At 34.1% G+C, this 16,353-nt stretch overlaps 1 protein-coding gene across 5 annotated transcripts in view; it reads right to left on the bottom strand.

Moving 5' to 3' along the window:
• LOC149808516 (cyclin-dependent kinase-like 1) overlaps positions 1–16,353 on the bottom strand; it is a 77,022-nt gene that overhangs the window by 48,758 nt on the left and 11,911 nt on the right. For 4 of the 5 annotated variants that reach the window (XR_016425282.1, XR_016425286.1, XM_089978366.1 and 1 more), the window contains exons 2-4: positions 15,027–15,148; positions 12,684–12,756; positions 2,059–2,149 (exon numbers count right to left, since the gene is read on the bottom strand). Coding sequence is in view for 3 of the 5 variants with exons in the window: in XM_089978366.1 (XP_089834492.1) it covers positions 2,059–2,149; positions 12,684–12,756; positions 15,027–15,148 (286 nt within the window). In the remaining 2 variants the exon portion in view is untranslated. Of the gene's footprint in view, positions 1–2,058; positions 2,150–12,155; positions 12,229–12,683; positions 12,757–15,026; positions 15,149–16,353 lie in introns of all 5 variants that reach the window. The other variant, XM_089978370.1, reaches the window with a different exon arrangement.

The raw sequence follows: 16,353 nt of genomic DNA, 5'->3' as shown, positions 1-16,353 counted from the left end.
TGCATAATCCGTCATAGGTCTCCAGTAGTGGACACATAAACACAATTAAGTTCTTGACTCGTATCTTATTTAGTTCAAAGTTCATAGTAAAGGTCCATACCACAGGGTAAAATTCTCCAGATCTTTAGTGTATATCACCAAAATAATCTGATATTTGCTTTTCTGGCTATGAATGAATGCCGAAGGCTGTGAACTGTGTTTACTTTGTCATTACCACATTTGACAGTACACATACTCATTCAGTTACTGACCATACTAATCATCCTGTCAAATTACCATATATACTCACATATAAGTTGAGTCAAGCTGCAAACAACAGAGATCCTGATCAGCCATTGCATAACATGCCCACAGATCAGGGTATGCGTTGTTTGCTCTACTGATTACTAACAAGATGCACAGACCCAGATCCACCTGCACATTATGCAACCGCATATCTGGGTCTATGCAATTTGCAGTTGGACTCGACTTAAAATGAGTACATATGGTAGCTGGCTTCCGACTACATTAAGATCATTTATCATAACAAATTTCACCATATTTTGATTCTCAAGATCCGCAAGGAAATGACAACCAAACGATGTCACATTTATGCTATGTGTTCCCATCAGAATGGTGGACAATGTAAACACATGATGCATACAAGATTACTCAATCTCTTCTACAAATCAAATTGCATATTAACATTCCAGAACTGAGCTGTATGTTCTTTTCCGTGAAGTACAAATATGCAAAACTAGATTTGTGTTTTTATGCCCCCACTGCAGACATTGCATACCACTGATGTGTAAGTCCTGCATAAATTCAAAACTGTATACAAATTTGAAAAATTCCTATAATGTCATGAATTTTTTATCAGGTCCTCTATCTGTGCATACAAACAGTATACAACATGTTATTTGTGAGCCTCAAGATTTTTTCTAAACTGTGCTAACAAAGATTTTATTTGACATAAAAGAAATGGTCCCTAAAAGTTCAAACTGGTTCCAACAATTTGCTGTAATGACCTTAAAATCTAATTTGGTCATCTACATATGAAATAAATATGCATACCAAATCTGTCTACCTGAAGTGGCCTTTGCTTAATTGTACTAACAATGTTTATCAAAAATGTCCAAGTCCAAAAGGATAAAAAATCTGTAAAAGATTGAAAAACTGCTGTAGTCTGGAAATCTACCCAGGTCTTATGTACAACTACTGAATGCCTCAACAATTTTTGTGCGATGACAATAACATGGTTTTGGCACAGGCATACAGATGGATTGTAGCCCCCTTCTGCTATTACAAACAAAAATACCAAGGTACAACCTGTCATACATAGTATGTATTCAGTCTGAATACACAAACTAACAAGCGTGAACCCAGAAAACTATGAGCAAGATATTGAACTAATAATTCAAATATTAAGCAACTCTATATGAAACATTCTTAAAAATAAATTCTATGATCTAAACAATTATAATTGCAGGTTGATATTACTTATACATGCTCAAGTATCAGACAATGCAAACAACAAAAATGAAAGTAAATCCACTGTACCTCTAAAAAAGGGCTTTCTAATGTAACAGGCATACAGTGTTCTGGTCCTAGCTGACTGATTAGAGGTCATGATTGTATGCTCCACCCATATAATCTAGTTCAATACAACTGATATGAATGAAACTAATTCTGCAGTGATGAATGACAGGGTTGTGAACCATACATGTAGCAGGAAAGACAAACCTAACAACGGCAGTTCATTTATATCTATTTCAACTCTAATCTCAATATTTTCTTATAATTGATCAAAACGAAAACAAGGTTGGTGCATATTCAAAAAATATCAATTACTACTGGCTTGAGTGTTAATGCAGACTTAACAGCATTGACCCTGGTCTGTCTGCACATTTTTAACATGCAGAACATGATAATTCCTATGCATTCTACGTCTCACAGCAAATAGTGTCAACACAGCTCTTCAAGTGCATTTGCCATGGTATTTCTGGGTCTATGTCTTTCACAATGAACCACACATTATAACCCAATAAATAAGGTGAGGTAGACCTAAAAGAAACTTACTTAAAACTCTGGCAAATCCAAAGTCACATAACTTCACTTGCCCTGAGCGTGTTATTAAGATATTTTCTGGTTTCACGTCTCTGTGAATACACTGAAAAAGAACAAAGCATTAAGTAATCAATGAAAAATATCTTCTTTTCACGCACAAACTAAAGGTATTTTTTTCAGTGTTATTATTAAAATGTGCAATTAATTTTCTTCTGCTCAAAGCAAAAAGTAACACATCAATTTCAGTGGCATTAAACCCCTCATTTTCAAACAAAGTGATAACATAAATTGTATTGTCAATTTCATCTTATCATCAATATTATGATATATGTTATACACATAATACAGTAATTAAAAAAAAACATTCTAATCATGCTCTCTTTGGGATTGCAAGAGGTTAATCAGTTGACAGGTTTATAAGAATAGTTATTCTTTTTTGTAAAGCTTTTATGCAAACAAATTATAAAATGTGCGAACAAATTGTTGGCATTTTCTTTTTCCCCTAAGTCCAATCAGAAGTGCAATCCTGTCTAAGAATTCCTTTTTTTGTATTATAATATGCTACCACTTGTTTGAATAGCAAGAATGTAACTAATGATTTCAACTGTCATGATTAAGCATTACATCCAGGCGTCTCTTTTGTGTGCAAATTTTCCTACTTACGATCAAATAAATGAATTCAAAGCAGTAATCTCTGCACTGGAAATATCATATGTGAATAACCAAAAGCCAATGCACCTACATAATTAAAGTAAATTAGTTATGATATGGGTACCACTAACATGGAGTTTATGTACTTTATATTTATGTCCTTGAACATTGCATTTAATGGTTAACACAAAATACGCATTTTCAGAGAGTATTCACAATGATTCCAGAAGAATATTATTATTTAAAATCAATAATTTCATTAACCTCATACAAAATAAAAGGATTTATCTGTCATTTATGAATTTCAACAAAATTATTTCTGATTCAATTGTACTCTTAGTATTGGAGTCAGCTGATGACAAGTAAATTACATTTGCTGAGGTAACTGTGTAATACAAAAAATGTTCAAGAAATCTTCCATCAGCATGCTTGACTCAGTGAATAAAAGCAGCCTCAATTCTACTTTAAAAGAAATACAGTGTGACCCCACTATAACAAGGTAGTTGGGGTCCATAGAACCCAACTGTGTTATAGACCGAACCATGTTATAACCAACCAAGTCAGTTGACTCAAGAAAATGATGCATGTACCTAAAATAATGCAGACTGGGGGTAGGTGGGTAATAAAAGTAAGAGCAAAAATACTTGCTTTTGAATAAATGAAAACAAACTAGTCTGAAAAACACTTGTATATTGACAACTTACATTTGTGTAGTACAATCCATAATCTGTAAGTGTATAATAAAAAATCCATGAATTCAAGTATAGATCACATTATAAACTTCAGGTATTACACAAATAATGCATATTCATTTTAAAAAATGATAGTCCTCATTGTGATCTATATCCGATTGTCACTTAACAATTCACTACAATTATTGCAAGTAGCACATGTCTGGAGCTGTTTCAATGCTACATGTACATGTACTTAAACTGGCCTAGTTTTTGGTCAGTTGGAGACATTATCATTTTGCCGAAACTACCCTAGGAATGAGGCTATTGATTGGGAAATGAAAACTCGAACAAATTAAAAAAATTAACAAACATCTGTGCAAGATACCCTATCTTCAGTTAACTTAATACCCTATCTTCAGTTAACTTAACGGCCATGTATCTATGGTTTGAAAAGATTGGATATTTATTTGCATTTTATGCCATCGTTAGTAGTGACTGTAAGCATAATTTTCTTCCCTGCAAAAATGAAACTTTAATGGCACAATAAACATGTTCCAGTCACTTTGAAAAATGCAATAATCTATTAGATTCCATTGCTTTTTTTAAGTAGGTTGCTGACTTCTTTGATGAAAGGTTATTTGTTTGTATTGAAGACTGTAGTCAGCTTCCTTTGATGAAGGGTGCATGTGTTATTGTAGTTACCGCTAAAGGAGGACCTAACAAATTTCTGTTTCTTATTGCAGCGGCAACTTCAAATAATTGTAGAACATAGATTGAGACTGATTTTTTTTCATCTGCTTAGTATTATACAGAACGATCGGTGCTTCAAAGGGAAAGGGGATCAATTTCCACTGAAGTTTCAGCAAAGCTATTTTTTTCTGTGTACATTGTAAAAACAAAAGGAATTCATCATTGTTTGGCCGATTGTTGCAGTTACTTTTCCTGCCTTCAAAAGTTGGTCAATTGTAGCTACTCCAGGTAGCATAAGGAGATCAACATGTAGATGGAGGGGTCACATTTCTGGTGGCAGTGATGCTGCCTTTCACTGATGCATCAGGAATTTTTTTTTTTAAGGGACAACAGATGAATACACAGGTGTTCTGTCCTGTTCTGACAGGGACTACTACAAAACATGAGGATTTTTTAAGGATTTAATTCTACAAGTGAAAGAAGAGGAATTTTACTTACCATCCACATACAGAAGTCAGTCAAAATATATTAATTATCAGTGAACAGTTTTATCTGAAAGTGATATTATGAGATAATGCCTCGTCCAGTTGATTTCCACTACCAGGAATGTTTTAAACAAAAATGAAAAAACAAAAGGAAAATAAGAAAACCCAAGATCTCACAGTATACCATACACAGGCCAGATGTCAGAATAAGTGGATTAGGTTATAACAATGCACTGTTAACATTGTTGGTCACTATGAATAAAGCCTTTGTTTATCAAACAATTGATAAATTCCAGTGCATATTATATCAAGTTTGCTGCTTCCTTTCATGATGCCTCTGAATTTCTTCACTCCAAAACCAAGGTTTTATAAACAAGTTTAAACAGTCAATAATTTCAGTATAAAAAAAAAACAAATAGTATATTTTCTTGCCAGTAAGGAATATAAATTGCAATTTGCAACGATGTTGAATCCCAGCATGATCCCTGAATACTTTTTTACACGTTTTTTGTACTTTTAAGATGACAACTTTTTTTGAGTATGAGAAAACTACTTGTAGAGGAAACTGCAGGAGCCACACCAAGATTATCTTCTTTTATTAGAATTCATACACAATCACTTCCCCAAAAATGATAATCAACTTTTTACACGCTACTTTTCATGCTAAGAAAAAAAATGGGTATGAGAAAAGTACATTTGAAATATAGGAACCTATGCTACAACCATATCATATCTGAATTTGTTATAACAGCATACTATAGCGGGGTCACACTGTATTATTGTCATCTCATGCATAGAAAGTAACAAAAATCATTTTGACCTCTGAAAACTTTCTATATAAACCAATGCATATATCAAGTTACCCCATTACTTTTACATTTATTTTGATGATCAAATACCAATGAGAATGGCATGTAGATATCTGAAGAAAGAAAAGTAATAACAAAGGACAAATTCTTACAACTGTTTCTAGTGCAACAACTGCTGCACCTAATGGCAGGAATATTCATTTAAATATTTTCTTAACAGCAGTGTTTGATTCTGATTTTTAATTTTCACCCACATAAAGCAAAAAGAATACCTGTAGAGAGATATAATGAATACAGGTAACACAGAATTTATGAGAAGCTGAAAAGAAACTGTAAACTTTAAAAGGTAAGAATATTTACCTGATTGTGGGAAGAGAAAGGTGCCGAGAAGCAAACACACAGATAATGCAATAACACACATAGATAATGTAATTTACTCAATGACTATTGACAAATTATGCCATTCTACAAATAATCTGATGAGCAAATAGATGAAAATGTCCCATTTATACAAAGAGATCATGAAACAAGCCAGATGTAGTGATGCCAACCATGCGCTTGCATATGTGGAATTCTATCATCAATATTGTGTAACCCTGGATAACACATTTGCAAAATTAACCAACTTTTTACAATTACATTGCATCTTCCTGTGAACCAATACACACATACAATCCTGATCAAAATTAATCCTTACATATTTTAAAAATTCAACAGCCTCATAAGTCAGAATGCAGTTTTCACCAAACTTTCATAATAATTCCAAAAAATCTTGAATGACTGACATCTCTAGAGGTTCCAGACAAAGATGTCATGCCTGCACACGTTGCTAAATCTAACCCAGCAGACAAAGGTGTCATGCCTGCACACGTTGCTAAATCTAACCCAGCAGACAAAGGTGTAATGCCTGCTAAATGTAAGCCTGCAATATCCGACTTGCAAAAACTAAAACTGTTAAGATAGAAATCTCACAAATATTTGTTTACTTATAAATTCATCACATTGACATTTGTTCCAACTTGCCTCTCAATCCAAACAATAAAGTAAGCCTTACTGCTTTGTGTTCCATGTGTCACTTTGTTAATTACTGGCTGTTATTACAAAGAATAATTATCAAGATGACAAAAGCTAACAACAGTATTGTTCTGCTTAAGATAGCATGACATCTGATTGCCATGAAGTAACAATGGTCAAAGATCATGACATGTACATGAGAGGGCACCAGGCTAAAAGTAATCAATCACATGGAAAGCTCACTTTCTTTGTAAATATTCATTATTTTGTCTAATGACTACAAATTCACAATTCCACTCTAGAAACATGACCCCTCTTATAGGAGATCACTGTAGCAATCTTTTCTATCTTGTGTGGTCTACTTTAAAAATACATACATTATGACATTTGACTTAGTAAAGCAAGTACTGGTTAAGATATTAGTATTCAGAGAGAACCCTTTGTGCTTAAAACAACTGCACTGATACTATGAACCACATCATGGGTCTCCAAACACATCATGGGTCTCCAACCACATCATGGGTCTCCAACCACATCATGGGTCTCCAATTTCATTATTTTGTGAAGAAATGCACATTCATGAGTACTTAGATTCATGAATTTGTCACTAGAAAACAAAAAGGATAAAATAATGAGCAACAATATATATATATATATATATATATATATATATATATATATATATATATATATATATATATATATATATACACACACACACTTGGAAGCCTGGGCAGGGTGGTATGGAGAATCAGCTGTTGCCCATGCAGCAGATCCCCCCTCTCCACGCAGCTGGTGTGCCCAAGGGAACGACGAATACCGATACAGCTTGGCACCAACGGCGTCGCAGGAGTTGCCGGAATGACGTTGAAGTCAATGTCATACCGCCTTAGGGACTCCATCTCCGGATTTTCTATCGGGGTTTACTCCCATAGCCTTTCCCATGAGTGGGTATAGCCACAAGGCAATAGAGGTTTGGAATTGGAGTTTTCCTTCTCCTAGATGAGCTACCATCCAAGGTTTACGAGTCCCATCTACCCGAAGCAACTGGTTTTAAGGCGCCAGTGGGCCGCCTTCACCCCTTCTCCTGTTAGTAGAAAACATGGTCTGCCGGGCTTCAAATCTAAGCCACTCGCGAAGGCCAGGAGCTGGATTTTAGTTGACAGAGGCAGTAAGAGACGCAGGCCGTACGGGGCATTTTGGAGGATTGGGGCGCTTGTCTCCCACTCCCACCCCGGGCAATGTCAACCTTAGACCACATATATATATATATATATATATATATATATATATATATATATATATAATTTCATCCTTTGTTTTCTAGTAGATATATATACATACATAAGATAATATTCACATCCTCAAGTTTTTGAGCAAACTGGCATAATCCTTACTGCAGTCATCATGTTGGTTAAATACTGGCAAATTATTAATTGCTAACACTTAATATAAATGTGGAGGCCTGAATCAAGCCAGATATCTACATCTTTTTGCATGCTATTAACAGCACAATTATTTTTTCCAGTAAAGACCACTATCAAATCATTAAAAACTTTCGACAGTTATGAATTAGACACACAAACACAGCAAAACACATATCAGCAAATCCGACTTGATCTTTTCCATATGTTTTGTCAAAACTGAACATTCAACTCTCAGTGATAATAGCACTGACACAGTGGTCAAAGAATGGGAAACTTGAAACGAACTCTACAATTGCAAGCCTGGCTAATCATATGGAGTCTTCTCTTTGTTAACCAGAATTAGGTGAAACATAAATTTGCGTTCAACAATGGCAGCCTTAATGGGTGCATGACTGGTACTATCTGAAGACAAATCTCACACCATTAAGAAAAACTTTTGTTCAAAACCTCATGTTCATATAAGCATCCATTCAGAAGAAACGACAGAATTTTCAATACAATCTTTGTGGCAGCTATATTAGATGTCAGATCAGCAGAATTTTCATTTAGGACCAACTAGTTATCAAAATTAGCCTTCAAGTGAAAACCCCATGTCAATATGACTTTCCATGTAGGACGAGTAGCAATAACATTTTCAAGTGAAAACCCGATATTGACACAACTTTCAATCTGGTAACAGATTACAATTTTCAAAATGGCTGCTGTGGTGGCCATAAGGAATGTCACATCAGCACTATTTTGGTCCAACTAGACATCACAAAAAGCCTTTTAGCAAGAACCCATGATGATATGACCATTCAGGTGCAGCAGCAATAACAAAATTTACAAGATGACCAATGTGTTGGTTATATCTGATGTCATGACATCATTTTCATTTATTACTAAGCAAACCTAACAAAAAGTCTCTGACTGCTAACTATATGTTGACATGAGCACCCACTCAGTCAGCAATAAGATTTTCAACATGGCCAAAGTGCTAGCCATATTGAAAGTCAGAATGAAACCATTTTCGTTTAACCAACTGGGCATCATAAGAAGTCTTTCATTTAGGACCAACTGGGCATCATAAGAAGTCTTCTGGCAAAACCCTGATGCTGATATGACTTTCTGTAAGAAGGAGTAGTGATAACAATATATGTCAAGATGGCTGCCATGTTGGTCAAACAAAAAGTCAGATCAGTTCCATTTTAGGACCAACAAGATATCATAACAAGTCTGTCAGTGAATACACCATGTTGGTATAACCATCTATTCAGGAGGAGCAGTGATAACTAGAGTTTCAAGATGGAGGTCATTACTGGATATCTGAGTAACGCAATTTTCAGTCAGAACCAACCAGACCTTGGATTGAATGTGTGTGTCAATGTTTATGGAAAACCACCATGTAACTCTGGTGTAGCACTAATATATATTTTCAGTTAGGAACTGTATCTAATAGTAGGTAATAACATAACGTTGCTTCTGGGATCCATACATTATGTTGGAGTTTGTCACAGATAAATAGTGACTAACCTATTTTTCAGAAACTCTGATTGACATTAATTTTCTTTACCTTTGTTGCTATCTAACTTCCCATGTTTTCAAATCTTAATGGATTGCCTAGTTTTAGTGAGCATTAATAATTACTACCCAAAACAATAAGTGCTTTGAGAATTAAGAAGGACATAATTCAGCATTTGTTACTTTAGTGTCAGTATACAGATCATATAAAGTCATTTGAATTAAATTGCAATCAATAAATTTCCATTGTTTCTTATCTTTCATAAAAGAATCATGATAAATATTTCTCAGCGTAATAAAGTTGGTATTTTTAACAAGCAAATGAGAGATTTTTTGCCATCACATACAGCAGTTAAGGGAGAGGTGTGATGTAATATTAGTTTGGATCATTTTTTTGTTACGACTAAATTTGTGGTCTACCTCACCCATGAATATTGGTCTCCCACAAATTTAAAGTGATGCTTCATGGTAGATTAGGAGTGTAGGAAGGATTAAAGCACTACCCTAATCATCATTCTTTACAGCTTTCTAGACATGACAAGCATAAACACAGTCCTTCTTCAGCAAGTGATCTAGCCTGGATTTCAGACAGGGCTAAATACCAGGCTAGGAAACCTGTGTAGTGAGCCAATGCAAACGAAACAAAAAATATTTTTATGACAGCAAGATTTACAAATTGCTTTAAAATTTTATAAGATATTCATCTTTTTTACAGACACAAAATAAAATTGGCAGAAAAGTACAACCAAAGCATTTTTATGACAGCATGCTAATTCTAGGAGCAGAGTACAAGTGTGAAAAGACAGGGTGAACTTTTGACCAAATGCTATGCCCACTATCTTTGTCAGTTACATTTTGAAAATGAAATCCCAGGGACATCATTCTGTAAGAAATGAGAATCCTGTATACAGTACTAAAAAAAATTGCCTGGGTCCGTCCCCACCCCCCCATCTGAATATATACCAGGTTTGTCTAAGTAAGTTTCCATCAGATCAATAAAAGAAAAAAACATCGTCTACCTTGGGGATCTAATTTGCTTCACAAAACTTTGAAAGATAAAACACTTTTATCTTTAACTTCTGGAAAGACAACGGTAACCTGGCTAACACTGAGGGGCTTTTAGGGCCCCTATTCATAAGTTTCTCACTCACAGGAATATGGTTTACACATGTGTGTACAAAGCCCTAATTTTGTGTACAAGGCAAAGCATGTGACCTCGGAAGAGAACAATATTATCATTGTTTCTCTTATTTCACTGGTTACCTATAATCATTGCTCAGTTGTCCTTTGTTAATAATAATGAACTGCTATGGCACTTCATATTTTGCTAATACTTATTGCTTGTAATACACCAATGGATGTGTACTATTTCCTGCATGACCAAGAGGATTAGTGACTTATTAAGCAACCCAGGACCAAGATTTACAATCAAAACAATAGTGATCATTATTTTAATCCATTCAGTGCATACAAGTTATGTCCACTGATTCCAATGACAAACAGCATGGCTAGGCCCATATCTTGTTTAATTCTTAAGGGCCCAACATAGTGACATTACAAAAAAACTTAAGTATATTGCAAAGAAAGGCTTAAATTATTCATTGTGGAAACAATAATACAAACTATAATCCTCTGACTTTATTTTTTTTTTTTAAATTCATTTAGGCATTATACAGAGAGTTTTTCAATATTTATGTACATGGACTGATAAGGAAATTATCAGTATACAAGTACTGGGTAAAAGAATGGAAATGACTACTTTTGGGGCAAGTGAACTGTACTCCTGGCAAGCCAGGGCTCAAAATAAACTCTTTCAGAGCTACCAGCATTTTGACAAGTGTAATATTTGCCAGTAGCTTCTCGTGGGTCGGTGGTTCTTCCCTGGGTTTTCCAGGGTTCTTCCTCCACCAGTTATACTGGCCGCCATGTATAGCCTATCTTGTGCTGAAAAATGGCGTTAAACCCTAGAACAACAACAACAACAAGTGTAATATTTTTTATAGCAAACATTAAGCTATTTTCAATGCTCACTAGCATATTTTGCATTCTCAATAAAAGTCCACAAATTGTCAATAACTGTAAAATTCTAGCAATTTCAAAATGCGAGCTTTGTTAGCACCAATTTCCAACCCTGCAAGCAATCTTTTTAACGCTACATGCCCTGGTCACAAGCCTGAAAAGAATGTTCTTTGAGTACTGGTATACAGGATCAAATTTCAAAACTCGAAAGAAAAAGTCCCAGGCTGCACAGTGGACAGCCCCACGAAAGATTTTTCCAACATTACCCTGCTATATAATCCAAACATTAGAGGGCTGCATTTTATGTTTGTCTGTTGTCTGTGAAGTAAAAGCAACTGCTAATATAACAAACAATAAACATGATAACTGTTAATATAACAAACAATAAACATGATAACTGCTAATATAACAAACAATGAACATGATAACTGCTAATATAACAAACAGTAAACATGATAACTGTTAATATAACAAACAATAAACATGACAAGTGCTAATATAACAAACACAAAAGCAATAACAAGACAACTGCTAAAATAACCAACACAAAAACAAAAATGAGTAACACAAGATAGAAAACAAGAGTAGTCATGCAAAAGCTTGTCTCAGCAGGAATGTATCTATTTACATATATCAAAGCCAAACTCCCGTAAAAGCTTCTATAGCCAAACCTTTTGCAAAGTACAAACAACTTAATAAACTGTATTATATAACGAGTTTTAAGAATAACTTTAAATTTCTGTCTCTTTCACAAAGATTTAAACTTGGATATACTTGGCGACAGAAACAAGTAGAACAGAACAAAAGCACCCATAAAAGTACTTTTACTAAAACGCTTACATTATGCTGATGACAAAAATTGACAGCTGCAACTGTCTGGTATATCAATCTTTTCGTCATAGGCTCTGGAACGCTGAAAAACGGTGGTGGAAACCCTGGTTTCAATTCATGATACATATCATACAAATAAGGAAATAAGTGCCGAAAGGAATGTATGTATGTAGAACAAAACTAAGCAAAGAAAACCCTTGAAAATTTCAAGCTCATCTGTCAGAATACTTTAAAATCTCAATCATTTCATCAGAGCATGTCATCCAAAAATATATTACCCTATTAGATTTGTTTAGCCATGCTCTACTGCTTTTTAAAATATTCCCCATTTAAATATCCTCAAATGGAAAGAATAAACAAATCAAATCAAAGTCTGTCCATACATACATACATTTCTTAATAAAGGCAGTGCCTAAATATAGGTCAATATGATTTCTCAACAAACTCAGTGTATGAGAAAGATTAATTTGAATCAGAATTAAAAATGCTTTCTCAACTAAATAGTGCATGTCAATGTTAATAGCGCTAAAATCTTACATTATGTTGATGACAAAAATTGACTGATAATAACATCTGGTAGACAATTCTTTTCGTCATTGGCTCAGGTACTCTGCAAAAAGAAAATTATCTTCTTACAAACTCCTTTGTTTTGTTCCTTATTTCAAGACTCAGAGTCAAATTAAGTAGAGACTATATCCCATGACCTATTTTAGTAACTTCAAAATCCCAAAGTAACACTGTTAAAATGAATAGAGCATTGAAATTGGAAAATTATATGCATGCCATGTGGTCAATAGTATTAGTATACTTCTTTTATGTAAACTCTCTTTCACAGGTCGATTACTTATGTTTGCAATCTGAGAGCAATATGTGTCTTCCTTGATGAAAATACAAGATCTCCACAAAATCTGGTCCAGTTAAAAGACATCAAAGTTATTAGGAGAAACAATTTCACCTCACAGTCTCAGAGAGCTTGTTCTTTGACCAATCAAGCCCAAAATCAACAGTTGTCTTTCTTGTCTTAAATACACGGCATACACAAAGTGTCCTTCTTGTCTTAAATACATGGCATAAACAAAGTGTCTTTCTTGTCTTAAATACATGGCATACACAAAGTGTCTTTCTTGTCTTAAATGCATGGCATACACAAAGTCTTTCTTGTCTTAAATGCATGGCATACACAAAGTGTCTTTCTTGTCTTAAATACATGGCATACACAAAGTGTCTTTCTTGTCTTAAATGCATGGCATACACAAAGTGTCTTTCTTGTCTGCTACACATGGCATACACAAAGTGTCTTTCTTGTCTTAAATACATGGCATACACAAATTTTAGCCATGGTTCATGCATATGGCATGAGTTATATTTTGGAACCTGTTTTCCTTCTTGAAATATCTGACCTTCACATCTGACCCTTTACTCCATAACTAATAAATGTCTTCTCAAATTAAGTCACCAACAAGGTGTATCATACTGATCTTACAGTTTGTCGAAATTGCTTGTCCTTCTTTCATTTCCTGCTACCCTGACCTTTAATCTTCTAATTCAAAAATGAATAGGTACCTTCCATGTCTCCAATACAAGCCATCCACAAAGTCTGATCAATGTTGGTGATAAAGAAAAGGATAATGTATAGAAACCATATTTCTTCGGAGTCACCTTGACCATAACCTTCTGACCTCAAAATCAATATGCATCTCTTTTTTTAAAACTTCAAATGTAAGCAATTACCAAATCTGCTGATAGTGTCATTTATACAAATTACTGTATATTCTCAATTACAGGTTGAGTACAACTGCACAGACCCAGATCTGCCATCGCATAATGTGCTGGGTCTGTGCAGTTTATTAGGATTAATAAGTAAAAACAAAAAGCATCTACCCTGATTTGCAGGTGCATTGTTCTACAACAGATCAGGATCTTCGATGTTTGCAATTTAATTCAACTTATGAGCAAGTATATACGATATTCCGAGGAAACAGTTTCCTTTGTTTGAGTGCCCATGTCCTGGACTGTTGACATTTGAAGCCCAAATTCAACCAGTTTCTTAGCCACCAAATGCAATGTACTTAACAACATTTGGCAATGGTAGATGGTGTACAACTCAAGTTTTTGTGTTGAAATGAAATACGAACTCTTTTCATGTACCAAAAATTTAATGAAAATGGATTTACTATATCAATATTCTGCCAATTTGGTGGAAGTACATTTACTGAGAATGTCCAACAAGCTTTCCAAGCACTTCTAAATATTTTGTCTCACACATTGTCAGAAATAGTGATATCAGCTCATTTAGGAATTTTGAGGAACATCAAGCAATATATTAACTGATCTTTCTGTACAACAACAATGATCTTACCATAATTATAAAAGAGCATTAAAATAGGTAAATTCATAAAATCATTGTTATATGTAAGGCTATGAATAAAAAATATGTGTGTTTTCTATTGCACTGGTTTTAAAATTAGGAAGGCAGGTCCTTTTTGTAAACATTATATATATATATTTTTTGGGATTGTTTTTTTGTAACCATTGGGGAAAAAGTGCTAAGGTTTACAACGAGAAACAGGGATAGTCAGCTAACCAGAAACACACATATTTTTTTGTTTATCCTAATCAACTTCTATTCTATTAGCTTTGTATTTATGTAACATTACAAGAACCCTATACTGCCTATTAAAATATAGCAAGAATTCTATTGCATGATCATTTACTAAACTAACAATTAATGAGAGAATCATATATTAATTCACTATTTGCTTAAAAGACACTGAACTGCACAAAATTTGGATTAAACTGTTACCAATATTTGTTCATTGATTCTTATTAAGATACAGAATCTTCAAGACCAAATAATAATTTTAGTACAGCTGTACTTACCCCCTTGGATGCCTGTCCAGTTCATTTAGCACGGTGTGGTCCACATATTCGAACACCAGATGAAGGCGCTTTTTCCTCCTGAACACTTCAATGAGGTTTACCAAGTTCTGATGTTTCAATTGCTATAAAAAGAAATCACACATAATTCTTGTTATTAATTGGACTGATGATATGTGAGTGCTGTAAACAAACCCATTTACCACCAATGGCAGTTCCAATTTTCAAAAAGTGCCCAAATATTTAGTGCAGAAAGGGTTGTTGCCAAATTTGAAAAGAATACAAATAGGATGAAATAATGAACTTTAATGTTCTGCAGACATATGACTTCAGAGTATACAAAGTCACCAATTATGATGTCCATCTATCTCCACTATCTGATTAACAGACAACCTTCATAGTTCTTGGGAATATTTTTTGCATTAAAATTAGTTGAGTTAACAAATAAAATGTATGTTGCATGTTAAAAACATCATAAAGTACAAAATTATCTTTATTCTGTATTAAAATACCAAATATACAGTCATACATGATTAGAAAAGGGAAACACTTGTACAAAAAATCAGCAATCATGACAGTCATACATGATTAGAAAAGGGAAACACTTGTACAGAAAATCAGCAATCATGACAGTCATACATGATTAGAAAAGGGAAACACTTGTACAGAAAATCAGCAATCATGACAGTCATACATGATTAGAAAAGGGAAACACTTGTACAGAAAATCAGCAATCATGACAGTCATTCTGTCAGCATGTCTGTCTCTTACAAAATACTATGCAAAATGAGACAAGAAATCTTAAACATCATTTTGCTCCACAAACGATTCCAGATAGAAGCTCGTGAATGTAAAAAAACAAATTACTCATGACACATTACGTTTTTGGGAAAAGGCAAAATTGGCCATCCACACAGGTGACCACTGTATACATGTTCAGCTCACCTCTTAAAATTGGTTTCGGAATAAAGATTATGCATTTAATACTATTATAAGTATTATTATCATCATCTTTTATTTTTATTACATTATCAAAATTGTTTTATGTCCACTGTACAAAAAACTCTTACAAAATGGGTATATATTCTCTGCCAAATTTATGTTCCAAACAAGATTACTGTAGCCTGCTCCTTTAATCCATCCTTCCAAATGAAATTATCACAAACTTAAAATATGGATTAGAAGGATGCTCAACTCTTCCAGATCAAAGACTGTAGGATTAAGTTATAAGTCTGTGATACAGCTATTAAATGTGACCTATAAACCAAAACTTCACAGACATATTTTGCATACTGAATGACCCCTGACCAATAAAAACAGGATGCAACTT

Source organism: Sinohyriopsis cumingii, chromosome 1 (assembly GCF_028554795.1).
Source record: "Sinohyriopsis cumingii isolate HCF-2022 chromosome 1, ASM2855479v2, whole genome shotgun sequence".
NCBI classification, from domain to species: Eukaryota; Metazoa; Mollusca; class Bivalvia; order Unionida; family Unionidae; genus Sinohyriopsis; species Sinohyriopsis cumingii.
Note: the sequence above shows the minus strand (reverse complement) of the source record. Positions and strands in the feature narration are given on the sequence as shown.